At 41.9% G+C, this 21,942-nt stretch overlaps 1 protein-coding gene across 2 annotated transcripts in view; it reads right to left on the bottom strand.

The window, feature by feature from the left end:
- Positions 1-21,942, bottom strand: part of LOC126262735 (fanconi-associated nuclease 1-like) — a 151,858-nt gene that overhangs the window by 83,092 nt on the left and 46,824 nt on the right. The window contains exons 4-5 of one of the 2 annotated variants that reach the window (XM_049959542.1): positions 11,293-11,482; positions 9,879-10,202 (exon numbers count right to left, since the gene is read on the bottom strand). In XM_049959542.1, the coding sequence (XP_049815499.1) occupies positions 9,879-10,202; positions 11,293-11,482 (514 nt within the window). The remainder of the gene's footprint in view (positions 1-9,878; positions 10,203-11,292; positions 11,483-21,942) is intronic. The other variant, XM_049959543.1, reaches the window with a different exon arrangement.

Here is a 21,942-nt window from a genome sequence, read left to right on the forward strand (position 1 = left end):
AACGCAGCGGTCGTGTACTGTGCGTGTGGTCTGACCAATGTAGGCTTTCCCACACTCGCAAGGTATTTTATAAATTCCAGCCTTCCGTAATCCCAGATCATCCTTGGCTGAGCCCAGAAGAGCACGAGTCTTTGTAGGTGGCCGGAAGATTGCTTTCACACGATGTTTCTTTAAAATTCTGCCTACTTTCGATGAAATGTTCCCGACATATGGGAGAAATGCTCTGGACTTAAACACCTCCTTTTCCTCTTGATCTTGTGGGTGGTCACGTTTCTTCCTCCTTAAAGCAGTACTGACCTGATGTGCAGAATATCCATTATGTTGAAATACAGATTTCAAGTGCTCTAATTCGTCTGCAAGGCTGTCTTTATCAGACACAACATGTGTCCTAGGCACCAACGTTCGAAGGACGCCCATAGTTTGTGACGGGTGATGACAGCTTGACGCCTGCAGGTACAGGTCTGTATGTGTGGGTTTTCGATAGACGGAATGCCCCAATGACCCATCCACCCTGCGTTTAACCATGACGTCCAGAAATGGTAGGCAACCATCCTTTTCAACTTCCATCATAAACTGAAAGTTTATGTGGATGGAAGAAGAAGAGCTTTCACGGTTTTTACAACATCTGAATTCTGCCTACTTTCGATGAAATGTTCCCGACATATGGGAGAAATGCTCTGGACTTAAACACCTCCTTTTCCTCTTGATCTTGTGGGTGGTCACGTTTCTTCCTCCTTAAAGCAGTATGACCCATCCACCCTGCGTTTAACCATGACGTCCAGAAATGGTAGGCAACCATCCTTTTCAACTTCCATCATAAACTGAAAGTTTATGTGGATGGAAGAAGAAGAGCTTTCACGGTTTTTACAACATCTGAATTCCATCCACACAAACGTTCAGTTTACGATGGAAGTTGAAAAGGATGGTTGCCTACCATTTCTGGACGTCATGGTTAAACACAGGGTGGATTGGTCATTGGGGCATTCCGTCTATCGAAAACCCACGCATACGGAGCTGTACCTGCAGGCGTCAAGCTGTCATCACCAGTCACGAACTATGGGCGTCCTTCGAACATTGGTGCATAGGGCACATGTTGTGTCTGATAAAGACAGCCTTGCAGACGAATTAGAGCACTTGAAATCTGTATTTCAACATAATGGATATTCTGCACATCAGGTCAGTGGTGCTTTAAGGAGGAAAAAACGTGAACACCCACAAGATCAAGAGGAAAAGGAGGTGTTTAAGTTCAGAGCATTTCTCCCATATGTCGGGAACATTTCATCAAAAGTAGGCAGAATTTTAAAGAAGCATCGTGTGAAAGCAATCTTCCGGCCCCCTACAAAGACGCGTGCTCTTCTGGGCTCAGCCAAGGATGATCTGGGATTACAGAAGGCTGGAATTTATAAAATACCTTGCGAGTGTGGGAAAGCCTACATTCGTCAGACCACACGCACAGTACACGACCGCTGCGTTGAACATGAGTGCCACACTTGCCTTTTACAGCCCAGTAAGTCGGCCATAGCCGAACATTGTATTTCCACACGACATACTATGGATTATTCGGCCACGAAAATCTTGGCCCCATCGAGATCTTTCTGCGATTAAGTTGTGAAGGAATCCGTGGAAATACGTTTAGCGGAAAATCTCATTAACTGAGATGGCGGCTTTTTATTGAATAAGGCCTGGGACCCGTTGATTTCTTTAATTACAACCAAAAGAAAACTCTTTATGGCTTCTGACATGTCGAGCGACAAGTAATTTTAATTTTAATATTGAAGTTTTGCATTTTATTGTTTTGGACACATCTGTGTGCATGTTTTACTTTTTTCACGCATTCGTTTGCGATCCATAGATGCAGTAATATTGTAGAGGGCCTTGGAATCGTAGAGGGCCTTGGAATCGACAGGTGGCACGCATGCTATGGTAACTTGCGCATGCGTGCCGGCGGCACTTTTACGTATAAATAGAGCAACTTGCACTACCAATCTCTGGTGTCAAACACTCGCCTGAAGATGGCTGTAAGGTTGTCAGCCGAAATATCGTGGAAAGAAGTCGATGAGATCCGGCTGCAATCCCGAAATCTTGTGGAATATTCGATACGCTGGGAAAATTTCAAGAGTCACATGTCCCATATATGTTAGATGGGATGCAGAGCGATCTTCATGGCTAAATCATTCGGTCTAATTGTCCAGAATGTTCTTCAAACTGATTGCGAACAACTGTCATCTGGTGATGTGGCGCACTGGCACCCATAAAAATCCCACCGTTGTTTGGTAACATGAAGTCCATGAATGGCTGCAAATGATCTCTGTAGCTGAACATAACTGTTTCCAGTAAATGACCAGTTCAGTTGGACCAAAGGACTCAGTCCATTCCATTTAAACACAGCCCATACCATTATGATGCCACCACCAGTTTGCACAGTGCCTTGTTGATAACTTGGCTTTGTGGGGTCAGTGCCATACTCGAACCCTACCATCGGCTCTTAGCAACTGAAATCGGGACCCATCTGGCCAGGCCATGGTTTTCCAGTTGTCTAGGGTCCATTCAATATGGTACTGAGTCCAGGAGAGAAGCTGCAGGTGATTTTGTGTTGTTAGTAAAGGCACTCACATTAGTTGTCTGCTGCAGTAGCCCATTAACGGCAGATTTATCCACACTGTCCTAACAGATAACTTCGTTGTACATCCCACACTGATTTCTGGGGTTATTTCCCACAGTGTTGTCATTTAACACTGACAACTCTCTGCATACGCTACTGCTCTAGGTCATTATGTGAATGCCGTTGGCCACCGCATTGTCGATGGTGAGAGGTAATGCCTGAAATTTGGTATTCTTGGAACACTCTTGACACTGTGGATTGCAGAATACTGAATTCCCTAACAATTTCAAACATGGAAATTTCAAAGTATGTTATTTCTTGTTGTGTGGCCGCAATAACGTCGGAAACCTTTTCACATGAATTACCTGAATACAAATGACAGCTCCACCAATCTCGTGGCCTTTTATACCTTCTGCATGCGATACTTTTTATCACAATAAATAAAGTGTTCCGGGCTCTTATGCCACGGTTGAATGGATTTCACTTTAAAACCTGACATTTTGTCCCAATCTGCTGACAACATTTTCAAGGGGGATTGTAGCTTTGTTGAATGTCCGATTCACACCGTGGCTCGCTAGTTACTACAGCAAAATTCTGATCCCGTGAGCTCCCACACAGGTGCGTAACGTCGCATGTTTTGAATACGCGAGCGCAATTGGCCGTTGTCAACCGCCATCATCTGCTGTTGCTATCATCCCATGGTGGAAGACTGGGACACATACTTTTTATACCTCCTGCATGCGATACTGGCACCATCTGTATACAGGTATGCGCATATCGCTATCCCATGACTTATCTCCTCAGTATATACTTCTGCAGCATAGGCAAACATCCTATTTGCTATGCAGATATTACTGTTGGTATGTATAGACTGATCGGTCAATTTTATTTTTTCCCCTCATTCAGTTCCTTCACATACTCACAGTCCACACTTTCCCTTTGAAGATTCTTACTCAGAACATGAACAGGCATAGTGCCCTACCGATGTTACGACTGTTTGGGAAAAAACTGAAGAATTGGCTGAAGGTACCAAAGACCGCATGGAGATTACAAATTAAAACAACATTCACATCCACACTATGTACACTACTGTGAAGTAGAGGATAGTTCCCACTGTACCACATTTTAAATTATTTTTCAATGACTATTTTCAGTAGTTTTGTCCATTTTTCTGTTAACAATTGCTTTATCTTCCACTGTCAGTAGACAAGTGACTGATCTGATATTACTGGTGTGTCAAGTGGAACAAACTGTGATTGTACTTCCATTAGGCATACATTTTCAGCACATAGCTCATACTGTGTTGCCTGCTAGTGCTGATTGGTAGATTCTGAATTCTGAGGGCATCAAGCACTTGGCTCGGACTTCGTCGCTAATAAAAAGCCTGGCAGCCATTGTTTTTGTTAAAGAGGTGCATGGAGGACATTTGTTTTCCAAGTGAATTTATTGTCGAGGAGCTGTAACTTGAGAGTCTTAGAGTGCTCTGCTGACTCAAGTTAGTACAGCAAATGGAACAGATTGTGAGAGCTGCAGTTTTGGAAGCTCTCTTGCATGAGCATTATCTGTGGCTAACCAACATTACTTTTATCTCTGGCCTGTATTTTCCTTTATGATAATGCAAATCTCTTGGAATATAAATAATAACTGAGGCATTGAGTCATCAACAGGCATATAAGCAACGACGAGAACTCCGTAGAATTTGGATGAATCCCCTTTCAGTTCAACAGGAAGAGGATTTGTCCTAAAGCTAGCAATGTTCTCAATCTTATTTACTTGCCTATTGCTGACTCAGCATTTCGGCTACTGTTTGAGTAGTTATCTTTACTCCATATATTTTCGTTTGCTGCTTCTTTTCAGATTCTGCTGGCCTCAGCAGATGATGCAATTCAAATTGAGCTTCTAAATCTTCTTTGCTTCATGAAGATGCAGCATTCACTAATTCATACTAGGCACACATGCATCTTCCCCATTCCTTGCTCATTATTAATAATTGCAAATTGACCACACTGACTATACAGCAGCAGCAGCAGCAGCAGCAGCAGCAGCAGCAGCAGTAGTAGTAGTATTGACAAACTGCCTATTGGCTTCTGTCTCGGGTTCTTCGGCCGATGTTCATCTAATGATTTTTCTTACGTTTTGCCAGCACGAGTGGCTGGCATTGTCAAAGCTTCACCCTCCATTGCCCGTGGTGAACTGGAGCCGAGCTCGCGACCGCAGACTATATGTACCTGGCGTGCCAACGTCCGAGGCCTTCTCCGCAGTCATTTCCGGTGCGGTTCTCCTCTTGCTACCTGCGACAGACGTTAGCTGCAGTACGGGAAGCCAGGATCTGTTTACCTTAAGGCTTTCCTCTTTCTTGTTGAAACTGTTCGCTTGTTTTTGTATTTCTACAGCTTCTCTGAACAAGCGCGTGTGATAGTGCTTCTCTACAGCCAGAACTTCCGTGTCGACGAATTTTATTACGTGGTCGGTCTCATTCAGTGCGTGCTCTGCCACGACTGATTTCTCCACCTGCCCAAACCTGCAATGTCGCTTATGCTCTTTGATCCTGGTGTTAATTGATCGTTCAGTCATTCTGACATAAACTTTTCCGCATGTGCATGCTATACGGTATATTCCCGACATTGCAAGTGGGTCTCTTTTCTCCTTCGCCTATCTAAGACACTCTTTGATCTTCCTTGTCAGTTTGAAAATCGTCTTTACGCCATGTTTGTGCAATATACGGCTGATTCTGTCCGCCACTCTGGGAATGTATGGCAGAAAGGCCGTACCCGACATTTCTTTTTCTGGTTCCTTACCTCGCCGAGTGTTTGGCTCTGTTACACTTCTAATATAATTTGTGGAGTACCCATTGCTCCTCAGAACAGTTTCCAGGTGTTGCAACCTTAGGTTTGCAAGTCGCCAAGTCCAGCTGTGGTACAGGTACATCAATGATACTTTCGTGGTGTGGAGCCATGGTGAAGAACAGCTCGGTGACATCCCAAGACACTTGAACAGCCTCCATGCCAACATAACATTTACCATGGAAGTAGAAAAGGCCAAGAAACTGCCATTTCTAGATGTGCTGGTCACAAGAGACAGCAAAAACCTGGGACACAGCGTGTATCGAAAGCAACACACACGGACCGATACCTGCACAAACTGTCAAACCACCACCCGAGCCAGAAAAGAGGCATGATTAGTACGCTCGAAACGAGAGCAGGACGAATATGTGAGCCGCAACACCTCAAACGAGAAATGCAACACCTGGAAACTGTTCTGAGGAGCAATGGGTATTCCATAAATTATATTAGAAGTGTAACAGAGCCAAACACTCGGCGAGGTAAGGAACCAGAAAAAGAAATGTCGGGTACAGCCTTTCTGCCATACATTCCCAGAGTGACAGACAGAATCGGCCATATATTGCACAAACATGGCGTAAAGACGATTTTCAAACCGACAAGGAAGATCAAAGAGTGTCTTAGATCAGTGAAGTAGAAAAGAGACCCACTTGCAATGTCGGGAATATACCGTATACCATGCACATGCGGGAAAGTTTATGTCAGAATGACCGGACAATCAATTAACACCAGGATCAAAGAGCATAAGCGACATTGCAGGTTGGGGCAGGTGGAGAAGTCGGCCGTGGCAGAGCACGCACTGAATGAGACCGACCATGTAATAAAATTCGCCGACACAGAAGTTCTGGCTGAAGAGAAGCACTACCACAAGCGCTTGTTCAGAGAAGCTGTAGAAATACAAAAACACGCGAACAGTTTCCACAAGAAAGAGGAAAGCCTTAAGGTAAATGGATTCTGGCTTCCTGTACTGCAGTGAACGACCGTCGCAGGTAGCAAGAGGAGAACTGCACCGGAAATGACCGTGGAGAAGCTCTCGGACGATGGCGCGCCAGGTACATGTAGTCTGTGGCCGCGAGCTCGGCTCCAGTTCACCACCGGCACTGGAGGGTGAAGCTTTGACAATGCCAGCCACTCGTGCTGGCAAAACGTAAGAAAAATCATTAGATGAACGTCGACCGAAGAACCCGAGACAGAAGCCAATAGGCAGTTAGTCAACAAGTGGCCACGAAAGCCTTAACAATTTTGTAGTAGTAGTATTGATGATGACGGTTACTAATTTAGCATACATAATTTGTAACACGAATAAACATAACACCCAAAATGAAATTTGTTGATTTAGCATTTGCACCAGTGCGACGACGCCACTATGCTACACTACACTACACACACTGTCGATGCAGGTACTTTGTGGAACGATGAGGCTTGATAATAGCTGGGGAACAGAAAACCATGAGAGGAAATGAAAATTTATCAAACGATTCAATCTACGGAAAGCTGAAAGTCTGAATCCTCTTAATGATGTGCACCGGTACAAGTCAGTACACGGTTGGTGTGGATAACTTTCAAATGAGCATTCAGCAATAGCACTTGGCACAAGAAGCAAGTTGAGATCCGCGGTAGTTGAACTCAGCATAAGCACTGACCTACTCGGCTTATTGCCACCTGAAGATAAACACCTCCGTCAGCAGGTCTGTCCACACTATGTGTTGTGTGCGCCCTCCATGGGAGGTTTCTGCATTATTTCGTAGCGTTACTGAGACCAGCTATTCTGCTTCCATCGTGATGTCTGGTGGCAGGGACACTAAATACCTTCCTCCTTTGAAGACTACATATTCCCAAAAATAGCCAGGCTTGGGCTGCAACCTCGGGTGCAGAACTGGAGAGGCCACCAGAGAATCTGGCAGTGGACCGATGATTAAAGGAGGAAATGCTGACACCACTGGTATTGTCAGTAGGGCAGAATTGCATGGAGGCTGAGGCAACGGAGAAGTCCACCAGCAGCAGCAGTGGAGGTGAGGTGGTCTCCATCAGTGGAGAGTGGGGGGCAGGGGGGGGGGGATGAGAAGGAGGAGGAGGAGGAGGAGGAGGAGGAGGGCAGGTCAAAATCCATCGGCAGATGCTGATGTGAGCCTCACTACGGTAAGAGGCTGCAGGCAATGGAAGGACAGAAGAGGATACGGCACGGGGGAAGCATACCACTGCAAGTGGGAGCCTCCACTCACAACAACATCAAGGTCAACACTGCCACCAGCAGGACCAGATAACCACAGAACTGACATTCCCACATGGCACAGGTGCAACTGTCTTGCACAACTGTTCAGCTGCTCCCTACTGACATCCACCACAAAAACCTGACAACCTTTTTAGCCCACCATGACACTCGACAGCCAGTTTCTGTGCGCAAGCCTGGCAAACCAGTACCAGATGTTTGACGTCATGGTAGATCACAGGACAACAGATTTGACATCATGCCAATGCCTTTATAAGAGTCATGCTCCAGTGTGCTGCATGCAGCAAGCAGTTGGAGTCAGCAAGGGTGCAACATCATGGGGATGACCACTTGACAGCATTGCTCCTCCACAACAAGCGTGAGGACCACCTGCACAACAATGAGTCGATCATGCACAAGAAAACACGTATGCCACCATGGGCCTGCATCTGAAGAGATTTGCTCCGGCCAAACCAGCTGGACTGCCAAAACGATTTTACAAAAAAGTGGGTCAGCAACCATGGTGGTCGCAACCTCTCATGCTGTCAAAGGAAAACCCAACATGGTTTGATGCAAGGCAACATGAACCTGAGAGCCTCCTGCTGATCAAAGTCTGGACCAGGCAATACCAGTAGCTGTTGTAACACTTCTGCTCTGGAATGCTGGGTGCTGGAGTGGAAATTTATGTCATGGAAATAGTTACTGAGAAAGAGGGCACAACTTTGCAATCAGAGGGTAGTCCTACGAATAATTATGGCATGTGGCATAAAGTCTCTACAATGCGTAGTCAATCGGCTGTTCAATACCATTGGAGTTCCAATGGGGCAGGACTGCAAAATTCAATACTAGGACACATCACAGGCCAGAGTTAAAGGTTTATGCAGTGTAAAAAAAGACCAGAAATGGAGCACAGAACAAACACTTTGGGGAGAAAAGCTGCACTTTTCCAAAGTACAATGAAGGCCTTTCTCCAGGAGGCACTGGAACTCCAACTGAAGGATTTGTAAATGCTCCTCTTTGGTAGGGCCCTTCACCCAGATGTCATCAAGGTAACTAATACAACAGGGAATGTCCTGAATCAACTGTTACAAATACTACTGATTAATTTCTCAGTGCAGACAATATTCCAAAAGGTAAGTGATTACGCCGGTAATGCTCAAATGGAGTGCTGAGCACTAAAAAAGACTGAGAGACTATGTCCAGTGGCATCTGAAGATGTAGGCACCACCAAGGTGCAGTGTGAAAAATACCGCCCTAGACAACATCGCCAACAACTCCACCGGTCACAGAAGTGGATATGAATCGATGGCATATTGCATATTGTCCATCTGTTTACTGTCATTGCAAAGGTGCATGGTGTGGGTTTATGAAGCACCACCACCAATATGAAAATTAAAAAGCTAATGTTTACTGTATCTAACTGCAATTTGATTAATGCAGGAGCATATGTCCCAGTCTTGTGAAAATATCATAGTAGCCCCTGGAACGAAATAACAAAATAAAGTTAATTTCCTTAATTTAATGAGCAATTATTTTTATATAATAGATTTTAACTCAGTTTTTATAATTTCTCCAATAATAAGAACAGAGTAATAAAATTAAAATCACTCCACAGCATAACTACAGCAGTGGCAGTGGTTCAGCAACTGTAAAAGATTTATAGATACAGAAAAAACAGTCTTAGTTGCACAAGATAGGTTTATTTAATCTTCGCATGTGACACATTTTGCCATTCTAGGCATCAAATAGGTTTATTTAATCTTCACATGTAACACGTTTCACCTGTTATAGGCATCATCAGACAATCAAAAAAAATCTTGCTAATTGTGACCAAGGCGTCAAACTTAATTAAGTCCCACAGAACTGAAAGGTAACAATCAGAGAGACACAGTCTATGCTTCATGACATCACCGATAAAATTCTTTCTACTCATGTCCACAGCATCAAACAAGATTAAGAGTCCCAAAGAACTCTGAGGAAACAGCCAGATAGCCACTGTCATTGCTTCTTTATATCACCCACGAAGACAGAGTTTTTATCGATTGTCTGATGATGTCTAGAACAGGTGAAACGCATCACAATGAAGATTAAATAAACCTATCTTGTGCAAACAAGACTGTTTTTTCTGCATCCACACAGTAATACGTATTCCACAAGCAGTCTGAATTGAGACACTCTATTTGCTTACTTTTTTAAGTGTGTGGCACCATGAAATACTTGCTTTTACCTAAGGAAACAAACCCATCTTCCTGAGGTGCTTCAAATCTCTCCTGCAATTCACTCACTGAACCATAGCGTTCTAAGGCACTGAGACGGTGCCAGCCAGGTTGACGGGCTAGAAGTCGGGTAACAGCAGTTCGGCTGGATGGTGGCAGCAAGAGGTAACTCACCACCATGCGCCACTCTTCATTTGACAACAGTGGAGCAGTGTGCGGGTGCCTTAAGATTGGTGCAAGTACACCTACAAGTTTGTCTGTGTACAAGTCACCAGAAGGACACGAGAGCACTTGGTCCAAAGCACGATCAGTTGCAGTCAGTGGGGATGAGTTGCCTGCAGAAAGTACACAAGTAACAAGTACACAGTATGTATGAAATCAAATATTCTCCAGTCGTGCTGCACTAGTACTTGACACTATGCAAGACTTAGACTTAGCTTAGAATTATAAGGGAGGGAAGCATTCAACTCAATGTCTCACACTAGAGAATTACTGTTTTAGTGTTCCTTATTTAAAAATGTGAGATATCTGTCCCTTCATTCCATTCTTTAAGAATGCCAACACACTGCTGGCAGTTGCTCAATATTTATGAAACTGCCTGTCAATATCCTCCCTCCTGGTCATAGATTTCATCTTGGTGACATGCAGTTTCACAAGGAACAATGCTCATTTCTGTGCAGCTCAACATCTCATCATGTGTGCGAGGTCAGAAGAATACAACGAAAGTGGCAATACATACAGTGTTTTAACTGTAAGTTGGCTAAATTGTTAGAGGAGGATATGGTGATGGAGGAAGTGAGCCCTGCTTCCACACAGGCTACCGTGGGGCTGGGAGCAACGTGGGGGGAGAAGCTCAGTCTGCCTACCACCACACAGACACCTTAACCAGTGCTTCATACTTCTGGAAAAGCAGAAGGCATGTACAGAGGTCAAAATTACTTTAAAGTTGTTCATAATTAAAAGTGAAATCATCTTATGTATTTACATGTTTGATAATGATCCTACAGCAACAATTACAAAGACTTATCACAAGGAAATGAAAAAGTATGAAATAGAGTGAAGTACATAACACTAACAAAGCAGACAACAATGGCTACCTGTGCTGTCAGCTGTGTAGGTGGGAGGAAGGGAATGAATTTTAACAAAGAAGATGAAGCAAAGTATGGTTGCATCACAGTATTTCAACCCTAATCACAGCTATATATTTTGTATGGGAGGGGGAGGGGGGTGAGAGAGAGAGAGAGAGAGAGAGAGAGAGAGAGAGAGAGAGAGAGAGAGAGAGAGGGGGGGGAGGGGGGGGTGCGTTGGTGGCGGGCAAGGAAGGAGGAATGAAAAAAATCAAGAGAACATGCAATCGCAACAATTTTATTAAAAATGAGTTAATGGTGCCTCAGACAACAGTAAATGGGGCACTTTGGTACATACTAATTTCTCTGATATCCAAAGCAGCTGTGGCCAGAGTCCTCTGTTCCTTTGATGTCCCTGTTTCGTTTGTTTCTTCACTGCTTAGGCTCACTGAGCTACTGCTGGTGTCTGTTTTGGAATCACTGGAATCTCTTTCCTCCTTTTCATTGTGTTCTGTCTTTTTTGACTCAAATGTTGCTTTACCGTCTTTCTGAAAAGAAAAGAGGATTAACTTCTTGAATTTCACATGCAAGAAAACTGATAGTTAGACCTGAGTTTCTCCCAGCATATGCAGAGCTCAAATAACTTATGGGAATGTAGCCTGGTGACATTGTTGACAACCGCTGACATTTCAACAGCAGGACACCTGAAAACAGCAGCAACAGTGTGCAACATGGGTGCAGGTGGGAGTGTGTGCGCGCGCGCGATCTCTCTCTCTCTCTCACACACACACACACACACACACACACACACACACACAGACAGACAGAGAGAGAGAGAGAGAGAGAGAGAGAGAGAGAGAGAGAGAGTAAACACTACCACCATCACAAGCTGACAACAGTGAAATTAATAATCAACGGGTGAGGTAGCATTAAATCTGTCCTGTTTTTTGACAGGGGAGAGTGCACGGTTCCATGCAGGATTTATACAAAAAGTATCATCTCTATTTATACGGCTACTTGCTAATTTAATTTTGACAGCTTCTTTAATAAGACGATCATAATTGCCTTAATGACACAATCACAATAGCTATAAGTGCATGCCAGAATACCCACGTTCTTATATTTCATAGTATGACTGGTGCCAAGACAATGTTCTGCAATGGTGGAGTTGTTCTGCTGCTGTAAGTGTGTGCGCCACTTATGCTCAGTACACCGATCCTCCACAATCCTGATAGTCTGGCAAATATATGACATGCCAAAATTGCAAAGAATGTGGTAGACACCCGCCTTATGCAAACCAAGATCATCCTGCACAGAACCTAAAAGAACCCTGATCTCAGATGGTGGTCAAAAAACACACTTCACATCATATTTCTGCAAAATATGGTCAATCCTATTCGGAATGCTCCCTATGTAAGACGAAAAGGTCGTAAACTTCGATGCAACATCAGTATTATCACCACTCACATGGTGCACAATTGGTTGATAGCGCAACGCCCATTTGATCTCTGTTTCACTGTAACCATTCTGATGAAAGGTAACTTTGTCATGGGCCAGCTCAGCTGATAAACTCTGAGAGTCCAACAAAACATGGACCCAGTGAACCAAGTTACAAAGCACCCTTCCTATTGAGCTGGATGGTGACAACTAACAGCTTGCAGATACATGTCAGTGTGATTAAGCTTCCTATAAATGACCTTCCTCCTGACCAACACATCAAGGAAAGGAAGGCAGCCATTCTTCTTTCCCATCTCCTTCATGAAACAAATATTCAGGTGGATTGAATTCAGATATTCTAAAAAGTCGTTCAGATTCTCACTGCCATGAGGTCAAACAACAAAAGTATCATCTAAACGTCCGAAAAAACATGCAGTTCTCGAAGGTGCCGACTCGAAGGCACACTTCTCGAAGTCTTTTTTAAGCCTTCATCTTTCTTAACTTATTCTCAAGATCCCTACATAAGATACATGAGAGTGGCACCAGTATTGTCATTGTCTGTCTCAAATATCCTTTCCCTAAATTTACCCAGCATGGTTTTGCAAGGACATCATCACCCTGCTTTCAAAGATACCCACTTAAATTGTTTGAGAATCTCTGTTACACTTTTGTATGGACTAAACCAGTCTGTTGAGATACTAACTGTGCATCTCTGAATTTGATGTTTGTTGTCATGACTAGCTGACAAGGACTCAAAATGATGGAGTAATACCGATAATATTACATGTCCTATTATGCTTCCTTGAGACACATCCAATGCTATATTCATTCCTGGTGAATGCTGACCATCTAGTATAATGTACTAGGTTCTCACCAAGCTGACTGCATACCTAGTTATTAGCCAACAATGTGGAATAGTTTCACATGCCTTTAGCAAGACAAAATCAACCGGGTCACCTACAGCTATGGTTTGGAAGATATATGTGAGTAAACAAGTTATCTGATTTAATCCATTATAAATGGTTTATGAAAGCCTGCGACTGTAGATACAATAGGTTTGTTTATAAATAAATAAATCTTCTGCTACCAGTGACGATTTTTCTTTTTATTTTACTATTCGCACGACGCGATTCGAGAAATAATTCCCATTTTCAAGTGCATTTTTTTTTTGTGTGTGTTAAGCCATTTCTTTTGATGTTGTCAGTGTGTGTGAGTCTGCTTCATTTTGTTGACTTTTACTGTAATACATAAGAAATGCGATTTTTTAGTTGGGTATCAATTTTTTCTGTGAGGTTAGTGGCTAAAGTTTGAGAACAATTTGTACTTACAGTTTTCTAATGGTCCATTTGTGTAGAGTCTCACACACACTTAACATCACACACAACTTGTACACTTTACACATCGAAAATATCTTATATAAACAAAACAGTTACAAAGATCTTCTTACAGGTAGTTCACAGAGATAACATTATAGGTTTTCCACAGATTATGATATGCTTTTGTACAGAGGTTATTTATCTTAACAATCTGGCTCATGAATTACTTATATTGATTTTACAATTGTGCTTATTTCTATGTTTTACTATTTTTATTTAAGTATATTATCGAAACATCTGAAGAAATTCACTGATTCACTTTCAAGTTTTTCATTTAATATTTTATCTTCATATTTTCTGTAATGTGAATATATCTCCAGTTCTTCAAGCAAATCCATTTTATGTCCTTTATTTAGTCGGTGGAGTACTTTGACATTTTGCTCTATTTTTCCAAATGGGTGTCCTGTATTATGTAAGTGTGTTGCTATTGCTGATGCAGTGTGTTTGTTGTGTGTGTATGCCCTAATGTGCTCTGTGTACCTGGTGTTGATATTTCGGCCTGTTTGTCCTACGTAGAACTTGGAGAATTCCTGGCATGTTACCTTTTATATTCCAGATTCTGAATATGGATCATGATTACACTTTATATTATGTATTAGTTTTTGGTGTAGTTTATTTGACGTAGAAAACCCAATTTTTATTCTGTGATTTTTGAAAATATTTACAATCTTCTGTGATACATTGCCTATGTATGGAATACTAGATATATATTTGTCTTTCTCTTTTTCTTCTGTGGTGCAGTTTGTACCTGGGTTTCTCTTCACTTTGTCTAAGATTGTGTCAACCATGGAAACATTGTAACCATTGGCAACTGCAATCTTCTTCACTGTGTTTATTTCTTGTTGCATATTTTCCTGGTTCAATGGTATTTTTGTTGCCCTATGCAGCATTGACCTGTATGCTGCCTGTTTATGGATATTTGGGTGACATGAGGTTGCAGGGATTGTGGTGTCAGTCATTGTGTTTTTCCTATAAATTTTGAATCTGCATGCATACATACTGTCAAAAAAAACTGAATAACATACTGGTGAAAAATTATACGTATGAAACAACATATTCCATAAAAAACAGCATGATTCTAGCCAAAGAACTACGAACCAGAAAGCTCCCCCAAGATGCACAGTTTATATCACTTGACATCACCAACCTTTACATACAGGTCAATGCTGCATAGGGCAACAAAAATACCATTGAACCAGGAAAATATGCAACAAGAAATAAACACAGTGAAGAAGATTGCAGTTGCCAATGGTTACAATGTTTCCATGGTTGACACAATCTTAGACAAAGTGAAGAGAAACCCAGGTACAAACTGCACCACAGAAGAAAAAGAGAAAAACAAATATATATCTAGCATTCCATACATAGGCAATGTATCACAGAAGATTGCAAATATTTTCAAAAATCACAGAGTAAAAATTGGGTTTTCTACATCAAATAAACTACACCAAAAACTAATGCATAATATAAAGTGTAATCATGATCCATATTCAGAATCTGGATTATACAAGGTAACATGCCAGGAATTCTCCAAGTTCTACGTAGGACAAACAGGCCGAAATATCAACACCAGGTACACAGAGCACATTAGGGCATACACACACAACAAACACACTGCATCAGCAATAGCAACACACTTACATAATACAGGACACCCATTTGGAAAAATAGAGCAAAATGTCAAAGTACTCCACCGACTAAATAAAGGACATAAAATGGATTTGCTTGAAGAACTGGAGATATATTCACATTACAGAAAATATGAAGATAAAATATTAAATGAAAAACTTGAAAGTGAATCAGTGAATTTCTTCAGATGTTTCGATAATATACTTAAATAAAAATAGTAAAACATAGAAATAAGCACAATTGTAAAATCAATATAAGTAATTCATGAGCCAGATTGTTAAGATAAATAACCTCTGTACAAAAGCATATCATAATCTGTGGAAAACCTATAATGTTATCTCTGTGAACTACCTGTAAGAAGATCTTTGTAACTGTTTTGTTTATATAAGATATTTTCGATGTGTAAAGTGTACAAGTTGTGTGTGATGTTAAGTGTGTGTGAGACTCTACACAAATGGACCATTAGAAAACTGTAAGTACAAATTGTTCTCAAACTTTAGCCACTAACCTCACAGAAAAAATTGATACCCAACTAAAAAATCGCATTTCTTATGTATTACAGTAAAAGTCAACAAAATGAAGCAGACTCACACACACTGACAACATCAAAAGAAATGGCTTAACACACACAAAAAAAAAATGCACTTGAAAATGGGAATTATTTCTCGAATCGCGTCGTGCGAATAGTAAAATAAAAAGAAAAATCGTCACTGGTAGCAGAAGATTTATTTATTTATAAACAAACCTATTATAAACAAGTTATGTTTCTTATGAGTAGTTTTTCCGAAGTCTTTACTACTGTAATTTCGTTGAAGCTTCTCTTCCCCCAGGAAAATGATAATGGTGGATCCCAGGACATGATGTAGGACCCTGCAACAATCATCAGCAATATCAGTCTCCTACTGCAATCACCACAAGCATTTCAGGGTTGCCACAAGAAACCCCAAGTGAAATTCACTGGTATTTTCCTGATTTCCAGACAAGTTTTAGGATTTTTCCCTGACAGGTTTTGAGATCTCAAGGGTACATAAAGACATAAGCTGACAATCCATCTTTGCAGCTACAGTACAACAAACAATAGTGCCAAATGAAGAAATATCTAAAACTGTGTGCTAGGCCGAGGCTCGAACTCGGGACCTTTGCCTTTCGGGGGCAGGTGCTCTACCAACTGAGCTACCCAAGCACACCCCATGCTCACAGCTTTACTTCTGGCAGATTAAAACTGTTTTTTCATCCGGCAGGAAGTTTCATATCAGCGCACACTCTGCTGCAGAGTGAAAATCTCATTCTGGAAACAACCCCCAGGCTGTGGCTAAGCTATGTCTCCGCAATATCCTTTCTTTCAGGAGTGCTAATTCTGCAAGTTTCGCAGGAGAGCTTCTGTAAAGTTTGGAAGGTAGGAGACGAGATACTGGCAGAAGTAAAGCTGTGAGGACGGGGTGTGAGTCGTGCTCAGGTAGCTCAGTCGGTAGAGCACTTGCCCACAAAAGGCAGAGATCCTGAGTTCGAGTCTCGGTCCGGCACACAGTTTTAATCTGCCAGGACGTGTCGTATCGGCGCGAACTCCGCTGAAAATCTCATTATCTAAATAAAACTTGCAAGTAGACGGCGTTTCCTAATGTCAGCAAAAATCTTAAGTAGTAACATCGACATCTTTCGTAATGAACTGATTTTAGATGGAGAAAGCACAGTGTGTGTGTTTCATTAAGACCACTGATGTTATTTTATTTCAATAAAACAAAACAGATTAGGTGACAAAAATATGCATTTCCTCGGAATCGTAAGACAGATTTAAAATACCAACACTGATTTCAGAAATAACTTCAGAAAAAAAGACCTCTTGAAAGAAGTGTGTAAGGTGAGGAAGAGTTGTGTAATCCAACAATATAGGTGACTGCCAATAAAATGTTGGCTCTACTATGTCCATTACTGTCAGTTATTACCCACTGCTACACCTATTATTTTACAGGCATTATGCGATTTTTCTTTTGAAAAATATTTGAGTACGTAGCGTACAATGCCAGCGACTGCCACAATTTTCTTCTTCTTATCGTCCATGCTTTCTAATATAAATTACTTTCAAAGTGCCAAAATGTACTAGAATAAATAAAATGTCTATAAAATGCAAAAACGTGCAACATACTTAGGGTGAGACAGTCGCAATTTCTGAAATCCATTGCCTCTGGCCTCTGGCCTGCCAAGCAGCGCTGCTGTCCTGGGCCCACGAATAAACCATGAAAATCTGCTGCATTATGTGGGCAGGTTAGTGAGACTAGTTCTGATGGGCAGAACCTGCATATTTGTCAGAAACAAAGGGCTTCAGACTGGCAGGCCTCATCCATTAGACGGTTTTGGCCCGTTCAGGAAGTCCACTAGTGCGGTCAGCTATTCGGGAGTCACAGGCAACACGTCGATGAAGTCGGACTGCGTTGATCAATCCGTGCGACAGACAACTTGTGCAAATACTCTGAGAATCAATAATAATGAAGATAGGTAGCAACTCACTGTAAAGATGATAGCTGAGCTGCAGACAGGCATGTAGAAAAGACAATCACACTCTCACAACTAAATTTTTAGCCATAGCCTTTGTCAGAAAATGACATTCACACAATCACTCAGACACAACTCGTGCACACGTGACCGCCGTCTCTAACTGCCGCGTTTACAGTCACTGAGAATCGTCTGTAAACAAACCACTCCTCACGCCTCCCATTCTCTTGTCTGCAGCTGCTAGGCTAGTGACAGCACTGACTGCAAGCCGAGAGGAGTGGTCGGAAAGGAAGAAGCAGTAGTAATGAGGAAGTAGGGAAGCGGCACACGTGCTCAGCTGTACCCAACCAGTGACGATGCAAGACATCTCGGTAAACAAACCATTTCATCTACCGAGATAAAAACGAGATTTTTTCCAGTGTTGTTTTTTTTTTCCAGATGTTCCTAAGATTTTCCTGACATGTTTGAAATTCCCTGATTTCCAGGATCTGTGGCAACCCTGCATTTGCTATTCTACAAAAGGTAGGGCCACATATGAAAGCAGCTACATTCATCAAGAACAGATCAGCACAGTGACACTTAAATCTCCACAAAAACTTTGATGTAGTAGTTCAGCATACAAGGAATGAAAAAAGAGGCATGTTAAAAGGCATACTATGTGTAAAGTAGAACTTCTAGTTTCATAAAAATTGCACAAAGGTTAAACTGAAATTTCTAAATGACAGATTTTCTTGGGTTTGCTTGGGAACAACTATGTAAATGATTCAAGAAAGTCAAAGGTTAATGCTAGAATCCCCCCCCCCCCTTCCCCCCTCGAACCAGGAATATTGCCATTCACGGGGAGGCTTGCATACCTCAGCGATACAGATAGGCGTACTGTAGGTGCAGCCACAATGGAGAGGTATCTGTTGAGAGGCCAGACAAATATGTGGTTCCTGAAGAAGGGCAGTAGCCTTTCCAGTAGTTGCAGGAGCAACAGCCTGGATGACTGACTGATCTGGCCTTATAACACAACCGAAACGGCCTTGCTGTGCTGGTACTACGAATAGCTGAAAGCAAGGAGAAACTACAGCCATAATTGTTCCTGAGGGCATGCAGCACTATTGTATGGTTAAATGAAGATGGCACCCATTTGGATAAACTATTCCAGATGTAAAATAGGTTCCCATACATGTATCGGGAGGGGGGGGGGGGAGGTGCTACTCAGGAGGACGTCATTATTGGGAGAAACAAAACTGGCATTCTACGAATCAGAGTGTGGAATGTCAGACCCCATAAATAGGCAGGTAGGATAGAAAATTTAAAAAGGGAATTGAACAAGTTAAAGTTAGATATAGTGTAAGTTAGTGAAGTTTGGCACAGGAGAAACAGGACTTCTGGTCAGATGAATAAAAGGTTATAAATACAAAATCAAATGTGGGTAGTAGAGGAGTAAGTTTAATAATGAAAAAGAAAACAGGAATGCGCATGAGCTACTATGAACAGCATAGTGAATGCATTATTGTAGCCAAGATAAACATGAAGCCCACATCTGTTACAGTAGTACAAGTTTATATGCCAAATAGCTCCACAGATTATGAAGAGATTGAAGAAATGTATGATGAGATAAAAGAAATTATTCAGATAGCTACAGGAGACAAAAATTTAAGTCATGTGGGTTTGGAATTCGATAGTAGGGAAAGAAAGAGAAGGAAAAGCAGTAGGTGAATACAGAATGGGGATAAGGACTGAAAGGGAAAGCTGCCTGGTTAAGCATAACTTAATCATAGCTAACACTCGCTTTAAGAATCATATGTGGAAAAGGCCTGGAGACATTGGGAGATTTCAGACAGATTATATATATAATGGCAAGACAGAAATTCTGGGACCAGATTTTAAATTGTGAGACATTTCCAGTGCCAGATGTGGACTCCAACCACAATTTATTCATTATGATCTGTAGATTAAAAATGAAGAAATTGCAAAAGGTAGGAATTTAAGGAGATGGGACCTGGATAAACTGAAAGAAACAGAGGTTGTAAACAGTTTCAGAGGGAGCATCATGGAAAGATTGACAAGAACGGGGGAAAGGAATACAGCAGAAGAGGAATGGGTAGATTTGAGTGAGGAAATAGTGAAGGCAGCAGAGGATCAAGTAGGTAAAAAGATGAGGGCTAGTAGAAATCCTTGGATAACACAAGAGAGATTGAATTTAACTGATGAAAGGAGAAACTATAAAAATGACATAAAGGAAGCAGACGAAAGGGAATACAAACAAACAAAAAAAATGAGGCTGACAGCAAGTGCAAAATGGCTAAGAACGAATGGCTGCAGGACAAATGTAAGGATTTAGAAGCATATATCAATAGAGGGAAGATAGTGTAGGAAAACTAAAAAGATCTTTGGAGAAAAGAGAACCACCTGCATGAATATCAAGAGATCACATGGAAAACCAGTTCTAAGCAAAGTATGGAAAGCCGAAAGGTGGAAGGAGAATATTGAGGGTCTATTCAAGGGATATGTGCTTGAGGGTAGTATTACAGAAATGGATGAGAATATAGATGAGGGGTAAGATACTGTGTGAAGAATTTGACAGGGCACTGATAGACCTAAGTTGAAACAAGGCCCCAGGAGTAGACAACATTCCATAATAACTACTGATAGCTTTCAGAGGGTCGGTCATGACAAAGCTCTTCCATTTGGTAAGCAAGCTGTATGAGACAGGTAAAATACCCTCAGACTTAAAGAAGAATATAATAATTCCAGTGTAAAGAAAGCAGGTGCTGAAAAGTGTAAGAATTACTGAACTGTCAGTTTAATAAGTCATTGTTGTGAAACACTAACTTTAATTCTTTACAGAAGAATGGAAAAACTGGTAGAACCCGACCTCAGGGCAAATCAGTTTGGATTCCGGAGAAATGTAGAAACACGCGAGGCAATACTGACTCTATGACTTCTCATAGAAGATAGGACAAGGAAAGGTAAATCTACATTTATAGTATTAGTACATTTAGAGAAAGCTTTTGACAATGTTGACTGGAATACTCTCTTTACAATGTGGAGGGTAGCAAGGGTATAATACAGGGAGCAAAAGGCTATTTACAACCTGTACAGAAACCAGATGCCAATTATGAGAGTGGAGAGGCATGCAAGAGAAGCAGTGGTTGAGAAGGGAGTGAGACAGAATTGTAGCCTATTCCCAATGTTATCAAAACTGTACACTGAGCAAGTAGTAAAGATAACAAGAAATATTTGGAGTAGGAATTAAAGACCATGGAGAAGAAATAAAAACTTTGAAAATGAAATGTTCACTCTGCAGCAGAATGTACGCTGATATGAAACTTCCTGGCAGGCTAAAAATGTGTGCCAGACCGAGACTTGAACTTGGGACCTTTGCCTCTTGCAGCAACTGCTCTGCCATCTGAGCTACCCAAGCACGACTCACGACCCATCATCATGACTTCAAGTCCATCTACATCTACATCTACATTCATACTCCGCAAGCCACCCAACGGTGTGTGGCGGAGGGCACTTTACGTGCCACTGTCATTACCTCCCTTTCCTGTTCCAGTCGCGTATGGTTCGCGGGAAGAACGACTGTCTGAAAGCCTCCGTGCGCGCTCTAATCTCTCTAATTTTACATTCGTGATCTCCTCGGGAGGTATAAGTAGGGGGAAGCAATATACTCGATACCTCATCCAGAAACGCACCCTCTCGAAACCTGGCGAGCAAGCTACACCACGATGCAGAGCGCCTCTCTTCCAGAGTCTGCCACTTGAGTTTGCTAAACATCTCCGTAACGCTATCACGGTTACCAAATAACCCTGTGACGAAATGCGCCGCTCTTATTTGGATCTTCTCTATCTCCTCTGTCAACCCGATCTGGTATGGATCCCACACTGATGAGCAATACTCAAGTATAGGTCGAACGAGTGTTTTGTAAGCCACCTCCTTTGTTGATGGACTACATTTTCTAAGCACTCTCCCAATGAATCTCAACCTGGCACCCGCCTTACCAACAATTAATTTTATATGATCATTCCACTTCAAATCGTTCCGCACGCATACTCCCAGATATTTTACAGAAGTAACTGCTA

The sequence above is a fragment of the Schistocerca nitens genome, chromosome 6, assembly GCF_023898315.1.
Source record: "Schistocerca nitens isolate TAMUIC-IGC-003100 chromosome 6, iqSchNite1.1, whole genome shotgun sequence".
NCBI classification, from domain to species: Eukaryota; Metazoa; Arthropoda; class Insecta; order Orthoptera; family Acrididae; genus Schistocerca; species Schistocerca nitens.